Raw genomic sequence first — 8,828 nt, 5'->3', positions numbered from 1 at the left:
AGAATTCCACAAACTTATGTTTTATTCAGCAACTCAATAGCGTTAACTTCAACACTATCTCTGTAACCTTGAGATCCAAACTGTAAGTTCAAACCTTAAGTCAAACCTTGAGTCAAACCTTGAGATAACAATCTGTAACAAAATGAATAAACAAACAATAATAAACAAATGTTTCATCTGGAAAACTTGTCAATAACTAAATCTAAATTAGTATAGCAATAACTATTATGTGTGATTAAATAAGAATCAACATACCCATGTACTATTATATCGTATAACATTAACCTACATAAATCAACAGAGTATAAAAATATGCAAGGAATAAAGTTAAGCTGGCGATTAAATCCTCATATGAACACAGCTGCACTCACTCTGTGCAGTGCACTACTAATATAAGTATTCTACCAATAGACAGATTAGCCGTGTGAACATAACTACATTCCATCACAGTCACTCATTCAAGGTTTCTCCCTAAATCACTCACAAAGGAAAGTTCTTTCTCTCCGATGAAAGTTATAGTTTTGGTCTAATACTCTAAATTACAAATTGATCATGAACTACATGTACGAACAGTAATCTATATTATCACATATCAAACATTCGATTAACACTGAATTACTTAATTATATATATGCACAATTATACTTTCTATCAACGTAAAGAAGGAAATCTACTCCACTCTGCTATATACTTCGCACACTGTAACATGACTCATCTCTTTGTCTACTACTAACAGGTAGGCTATATGCTGGTATAGCACCTCAGTAAAATTATATCTCTACCAAACATTAATCTATTCAAATAAAATGACAATTATTGACGTTAAATAATATGACTAAGAACATAATTAACATAATCAAATCGTATTCTTACCGAATTGGGCCTTTGTAGATGTTCCACAACTAACTTTTAAAGATTTCTGCTACAGTGTTATATAACGTGAACCTTACTGCATCACTTCGACAATGAGAATGACCAATACTCTTCCCAAAATGAAAGTAGATGAGATGAACAAAGAAATTCTTAATTTGTGACTCATTAGTGAAGTCCAAGAGGAACTTTCTAGAATCTTACTTGTAGTCTTGTCTTCAGACTTTTTATAACTAAAATATTACATTTTCATCACTACATCCTGATGTAGTCACATGGCTCCTTTAAATGTTCGCAACATTTACTCAAACAACTGTAATTCAACCTATGATAATAACGATAAACTGATTTTCTATAGCGCAAAATTACTTAACCTAAACACCATTAACACAAGTGATAACAATATACGATTATACGGACTTACGATACTTTAAGAAAACGACAATCTTAAGTACTGCTAAATAAGTATACAACCTATTACTTTACAAAAACACTGACAGAACCTGAACGCTTGATCCACTAACCACATAATCATGAATGTACATGAAAATTACAAATTAACAGAAAAATACTTCTGACATCAGAAATATACGACATCGATGACCAAGGCTCCTTGAGGGGGAATCCCATTTGTCTTCTGCGTGACTACTACAGAAATTAACTCCAAATAGGCATACCAAACGAGGGAATATGTACAAACATATTGAAGAATATAAAGAGGAGGAATACATGTGAAAGAAAGAAAAGAATATAGAGAAAAAGAAATTACAAAAGAAGCGTAGCTAGAATAATGAGCACTGAACAGGAAAAGAAAGAGAGAGAAACACAACAGAAGGAAAGAAATATGAGTCTACTAACAACACTATTCGTGCATCGATATAATTCAATGTACAGTTCAATTATTCCTTCTCTTCTGTGGGTAATAGCAGGACGAGCTTGTGAACTGGCCTATCAAGGTAACAAGGCTTTTTCAAACGTTTACCATTACTGTCCAGAGCTCCATCGGCCATGAGGAGCTTTACCTTTCTAATACGTCCATCTTCACTAGGAATAACTTCTTCCACCCTTCCTAGAGGCCATCGAAGTCGAGCGTCTTCGTTTTCCTTTACAATAACCACGTCGCCGATTGTAAGGTCCCGATGAGATTTCGTCCACTTCTGACGAGGCTGCAGCTGCTGGAGAAACTCTCGACGCCAGCGCAACCAGAATTCGTTGGCGAGGTATTGAACCCTTCTCCACCACTTCCTGGAGTACTTGTCTGCTCCCTGGAACTTCCCTGGGGGTGGTAGTATGACCTTTGGCTTCATCGTCAGAAGATGGAGAGGGCACAATGGCTCAGGCGCTTCTGAGTCACTTAGATCATTGATGGTGAGAGGTCGAGAATTGACGATGCACTCTGCCTCAGTCATGAAAGTGCGAAAGGCTTCATCGTCAAGCTGGCTGCCGGCCTTAGCAAGTACAGTGTCTAAGGCTCTTCTCACCGTGTGTATTTGTCTTTCCCAGACGCCTCCCATGTGTGAAGAATGTGGAACATTCAACTTGAATGGTATCCACTCTACCCCGTTTTCTAGCAGATACTCCTGCACCTTCTGCTGGTCCATCTCCTGAAGAGCTAGCTTCAACTCACTCCTGGCACCTATGAAGGTTGTCCCTTGATCTGATCTCAGCTGTCGAATGGTTCCTCGGCGATTCATTAATCTCCTCAAAGCATTGATGAAAGAGGAGCTGGAAAGGTTGTTTGCAGTCTCGAGATGTATACTCCTCGAAGACATACATGTGAAAAGGACACCATACCTCTTCACCTCACTTCTCCTTTCCTTCAATAGAAACGGTCCAAAGTAATCGACTGCACAGTAGGTGAAAGGGGCGGATGGTTCAACTCTCTCCTTGGGTAACTCTGACATCTTCTGCTGCACAAGAGAACCTCGAAGCTTCCTGCAGGTAACGCACTGGGAGATGAACTGAGAAACTGCAGAAGATCCTCCTATCACCCAGTAACCTCTTTGGCGAAGCTCGTTGTGTGTTAGACCACGTCCCATATGATTGACCTTGCTGTGGCAATCATTGATCAGCAACCATGTGATATGACTCTTCCGGGGAAGGATGATTGGATGCCTTATATCTCTACTGACATCTGCTCTGTCTATACGTCCACCAACTCTGATGATTCCTTCTTCGTCAAGAAAAGGATCGAGCCTATAAAGACAGCTCGTTTTCTTGAGCTCAGCATTCCTGACACGGGTTGCTTGTCTGTCAGTGAGCTCTCTTGTAGTTTTCAGCTTCTGCAATGTCTGCAACTCCTCCAAGAAACACTCTGCTTGGACGCTCCGAAGGATCAACCTTTCAGCACGTTGCAGTTCATCTACAGTCACGGGCTCTTTCATGGATGACTTTCCTGCATCTGGAGATGAGCTCGAAACTTTGACGTCTCTACTCTGCAGCTTCATTGTGAGCTGCATACACCTAGCTACTGCTTTCTTTGCTCTGTGCCAGTTCGAAAAGCTGTTCAATCGGCTAGTTTCGAAGTGACCTTTCGCATCACCGGCTCCTGTCTTTAGGGTAGTAGCACGTTTCAGTTCTGGATCGCTCTCTTCAAGCTGGACTTGTGGCTGCACATGATCAAGCTTGAACATGCCATCTGTCCGCAGGAAACCAGGTCCCCTCAACCAACGGCAATTCTCTGTTAGCTGAGTGGCAGATAGTCCTCTCGAAGCATCGTCTGCTGGATTCTGGGCTGTGTCTACATAGCACCACTCATCAGGGTCCGTCAGGTCTCGGATAAGCTGAATCCTGTTTGCTACGTAGACATGGAATCTCCTGGCCTCGTTCTGCACGTAACCCAGTACGACCTTGCTGTCGGTCCAGAAATACTCCTTGATGTCGTCATATTTTAACTCCTGTTTCAAAAATGAACTCATTTTTGCAGAAACTGTAGCTGCCGTCAACTCCAACCTTGGAATGCTGACCTGCTTCAATGGAGTCACTCGAGACTTCCCGATGACAAAACAACAGTGGGCCTTATCCTCAGTGTTCACAAAACGGATATAGGAACACTGTCCATATCCGTTCTGACTTGCATCAGAGAAGTGGTGAATCTCTGTCGCCTTGACCTGTCCAAAGTCGTGGGGCTTGTAACATCTGGCTATCTGGAGCTTCTCCAAATGAAACACCTCCTGCAGCCATCTTTCCCAGGCTGGGCGAAGATTGCCTGGCATTGGACTGTCCCAGTCAAGCTTGCTCCGACAAAGCTCTTGGAGTATCTGCTTCCCTCTGAGCATGACAGGGCTGAGGAAACCACAAGGATCATAGAAAGAGCTGACTGTTGACAGCACTCCGCGTCTGGTGTACGGTCTTTCTTTGAGTTCAATCTTGAACTTGAAGATGTCATTCTTGACACACCATACAACTCCGAGCACTCTTTCAACTGTCGACACACCTTGCATCCCTAGACCCTTCTCCTCATTTGGATCCTCCTTCTTGTTGAAGCTCTCTTGGACCTCCCTCTTGTTGGATGCAATCTTATGCAGCGTTAGTCCGGCTTTAGCACAGATTGCCTGACTGTTCTTGAGGAGCTTAATTGCTGATGCTACATCTGGTTCTGACCTTAACCCATCATCGACGTAGAAGTCTCTTCGGATGTAGTTAGCTGCTGGAGTACCATATTCACCTTCTCCGTCATCTGCAGCTCTTCTCAGCCCGAAGGTAGCTACTCCTGGAGAACTAGCTGCACCGAACAAGTGCACCTTCATGCGATACTCCACGACAGCGTTCTCAGGATTACCATTTTCCCACCAGAGAAACCTCAGGAGGTCTCTATCCTCTGTGGCGACGTAAAACTGGTGGAACATGCTCTTTACGTCCGCTGCTACAGCTACTACTTCCTTTCGGAAACGACAGAGCACTCCCAGGAGGCTGTTCATAGTGTTGGGTCCTTGCAAGAGAACATCGTTGAGGGATACTCCTTGATAAGGTGCAGAGCAGTCAAAGACTACTCTGATCTTATCAGGCTTTCTCGGATGATACACCCCAGTGTGAGGGATATAGTTAACCCGGTCCTGTAGGCTGAGACGGTCTGCGGGCACTCTCTCTGCATAATTCTGGATGACGTCATCCATGAATTCCCTGTAGTCTCTGCCGAACTTTGGGTTCCTCCGCAACCTTCCAGACAGCTGGTTCCACCTCTTCAGTGCTAGAGGCCTGTTGAAGGGAAGACTAACCTTTGGAGCCTTCAGAGGTAGCGGCATCTCATAGTGGCCATCATCACGTCTGCGGATACCACCTTCCAGGATTTCCAGGAATCTTTTCTCCTCCACAGAGTACGGCGCACCGTTCGAACCCGAGTCCCTGAAGTCCTGCTCAAGGATTCGGATCATCTTCTCTGTGTCCAGGATCTCCTTGGCCTTACTCGCGAAGGCAAACCTTGGGTACCTCTCCACTGCAGAAATCCTATTACAGATCTGCGCCTCCCCTGAAGATGTTAGGCATACCTTGCCGACTACTCCCCATCCAAGTGCTGTTCTTACTGCATATGGGTCGTCTTCTTCACCGGCAATGACTTCACGAGGGCGTATGGCTCGGGGGCAGTTGTTTCCAATAAGGAGCGATACCTTAATACTTGTGTTGTAGGGCATGAGCTCATGAGCCACTGGCTCCAGATGAGGCCACTCCTTCATGACTTCACCTTTGGGAATCTGGGACCTATGAGCTGGAACAGACTCTCTGGAGAAGCTTGGTGGAAGATCAATCTCATTCTCCTTTTTAAAGTCCAGCACCTGCAGCCCACATACCTTCCTGCTCTGGATGCTCGTTGTGGTGTGCATCGTTGTGAGTTTGAGCGTGGTTTCGGCTCCTTGGACTCCTAACTGCTCGCACAGTCCATCCGACACAAAGCCTACATTGCTTTGATCGTCCAAGATTGCATAATGAAGGAACTCTCTGGATGGTTCATCCTTGTGTCTCACCCACACTGGAACGATCATGCAATGCTCTTGGCCATCTTGGTCCGGAAGGGAGCAGACGTTGGTGCAATTGGATGAAGCTCCCTCGCCCTGGATCTTAGCCCTTTCAAATCGATGAAGGCTTGCAAGATGATTTCCATGGCACACCTTACACTTCCTTCGGTGTTGGCAATCCTTCACCTGATGGCTGTCTGTTACTCCACACCCCATGCACAGATTCTTCTGAAAGAAGAATCCTTTCCTTGCATGAAGTGACCGTTTCTTGAAGTCTTTGCAGTCATCTAGGTGATGATCTTCTTCACAGAAAGGACAGGAGCTGTAATTTCCCTTGCTAATCTTGGACTCGACCTTGGTTGACAGTACCTTTCCCTTTTGATGAGCGTACCTAGGGCGTTCCTCTTGGTACTGCCGTGGTCTAGACTCGCCGCTTCGCAGTCCCTCCAGCTCAGGAATGTTGGCCTTGTTGGCCGCTCTGCTAACAAAGTCGGTGAAGACCTTGAATGGAGGATAACTTCCGTAGCCATGTGTCTGCCATCTATCCACCTCGTCACGCCAAGATCTTTCAAGGTAAAGGGGTAGCTTGTTGACTAGCTTGATGTTTTCCTGAGGATAGTCCAATATCCCCAAAGAAGACTCAGTCGACTTTGCTGCAGCTACCTGTTCGAGGAAATCTGCAAACTTCCGCAATCCTGCAGGGTCCTTGTCAAAGATCCTTGGCCATGAGGTCAGCTTGTTAGAGAAGGCAGCACTGATCACGCTGCCACTGCCATATCTCTTTTGCAGTAGCTCCATCGCTTGGAAGTAAGCTTCTTCTGTCCCCAACAAGATGAAGTGCTCAACTATCTTCTTTGGCTCTCCCATAACATAGCTATTTAGATAGTTGAGTTTAGTTGCTCCATCCAGGGGTTTTGAGTCCACCAAGTTGGTGAAGCTGTTTTTCCAAAGGGCGTACCGCAAGGGATCACCACTAAAAACTGGTATTTCAAGCTTTGGAAGTTGGCTTGAGATGGCGAGACCATGTGTTGTTGCATTCTGCTGCATCATTGCTTTTGCCATCTCAGCCATGGACTCCGCCATCTTTTCAAATCCCGTCTGATGTACATCGTGAGGAGGAGGTGCTGCACTTGCTTCCACGTCCGGATGAGAATCAAAATACCTTCGCACAGAATCACCAGGTATTTCATGTGGTACCTGGATGTCATCTCTGTCACCTTCTGAAGCATCATCCTCATCTTCAAGTGCTGACATTTTTGCTGCCAACTCATTTTTCAGCTTCAGTTCTTTCAGCTTTCGCTGCTCCTCCCGCAATTTCATTGACTGCTCATACTTCAGAGCTTCTAGTCTGTCCTCTTGGTCCATCACTGCCAGCTCAGCTTGGAATGCTTCAGCAAGTTTGGCACTTCTGCGGGACATCCGCGAACTTGCTACGCTTTCGGCCTTCATGGCTGGCTCACACTGTCCTTCCACACCATCTTTGATGCACTCATCATCTGCCAGACTCCTGGCCTTTGATGTGGAGATCCTCTTTGATGTCGATTGACGTCTTGATGCTGGTTCCGAAGACATGACGTCACACCTTCTTTAATAACTCTGCTGCAAAACTTTAATGCTCTTCGATTGTTATTGTGGCTGCCTTCGTAAATCTTTATACGAAGGAGTTTCGTTCGCATCTATTTCCAACTGTTGTTATTCACAAGGCTTCTCAACGAAATACACGCTGGACACAATTTGCTAGAATTCCACAAACTTATGTTTTATTCAGCAACTCAATAGCGTTAACTTCAACACTATCTCTGTAACCTTGAGATCCAAACTGTAAGTTCAAACCTTGAGTCAAACCTTGAGATAACAATCTGTAACAAAATGAATAAACAAACAATAATAAACAAATGTTTCATCTGGAAAACTTGTCAATAACTAAATCTAAATTAGTATAGCAATAACTATTATGTGTGATTAAATAAGAATCAACATACCCATGTACTATTATATCGTATAACATTAACCTACATAAATCAACAGAGTATAAAAATATGCAAGGAATAAAGTTAAGCTGGCGATTAAATCCTCATATGAACACAGCTGCACTCACTCTGTGCAGTGCACTACTAATATAAGTATTCTACCAATAGACAGATTAGCCGTGTGAACATAACTACATTCCATCACAGTCACTCATTCAAGGTTTCTCCCTAAATCACTCACAAAGGAAAGTTCTTTCTCTCCGATGAAAGTTATAGTTTTGGTCTAATACTCTAAATTACAAATTGATCATGAACTACATGTACGAACAGTAATCTATATTATCACATATCAAACATTCGATTAACACTGAATTACTTAATTATATATATGCACAATTATACTTTCTATCAACGTAAAGAAGGAAATCTACTCCACTCTGCTATATACTTCGCACACTGTAACATGACTCATCTCTTTGTCTACTACTAACAGGTAGGCTATATGCTGGTATAGCACCTCAGTAAAATTATATCTCTACCAAACATTAATCTATTCAAATAAAATGACAATTATTGACGTTAAATAATATGACTAAGAACATAATTAACATAATCAAATCGTATTCTTACCGAATTGGGCCTTTGTAGATGTTCCACAACTAACTTTTAAAGATTTCTGCTACAGTGTTATATAACGTGAACCTTACTGCATCACTTCGACAATGAGAATGACCAATACTCTTCCCAAAATGAAAGTAGATGAGATGAACAAAGAAATTCTTAATTTGTGACTCATTAGTGAAGTCCAAGAGGAACTTTCTAGAATCTTACTTGTAGTCTTGTCTTCAGACTTTTTATAACTAAAATATTACATTTTCATCACTACATCCTGATGTAGTCACACTGGCCAATGCAGTAGCGACTGCATGCAAGAACACCCACAGCGCTGCTGATTTTTTTTTATTTACATGTTTTATTGGGTCAACACAGACCAAGTATAAACAGAAATAACAACTCAAACATAATTAAACTACAG

General features: G+C 43.1%; 1 protein-coding gene across 1 annotated transcript; it reads right to left on the bottom strand.

The window, feature by feature from the left end:
* LOC135157513 (uncharacterized) lies at positions 1-8,526 on the bottom strand. The gene is made up of 2 exons (XM_064113356.1): positions 8,423-8,526; positions 1-7,681 (listed from the first exon to the last, which is right to left on the bottom strand). The coding sequence occupies exon 2, from the start codon at positions 7,392-7,394 to the stop codon at positions 1,770-1,772; it is 5,625 nt and encodes a 1,874-aa protein (XP_063969426.1). The 5' UTR covers positions 7,395-7,681; positions 8,423-8,526; the 3' UTR covers positions 1-1,769.
* Positions 8,527-8,828: the final 302 nt, after the last annotated feature.

The sequence above is a fragment of the Lytechinus pictus genome, chromosome 18, assembly GCF_037042905.1.
Source record: "Lytechinus pictus isolate F3 Inbred chromosome 18, Lp3.0, whole genome shotgun sequence".
Lineage (NCBI taxonomy): Eukaryota > Metazoa > Echinodermata > Echinoidea > Temnopleuroida > Toxopneustidae > Lytechinus > Lytechinus pictus.
Note: the sequence above shows the minus strand (reverse complement) of the source record. Positions and strands in the feature narration are given on the sequence as shown.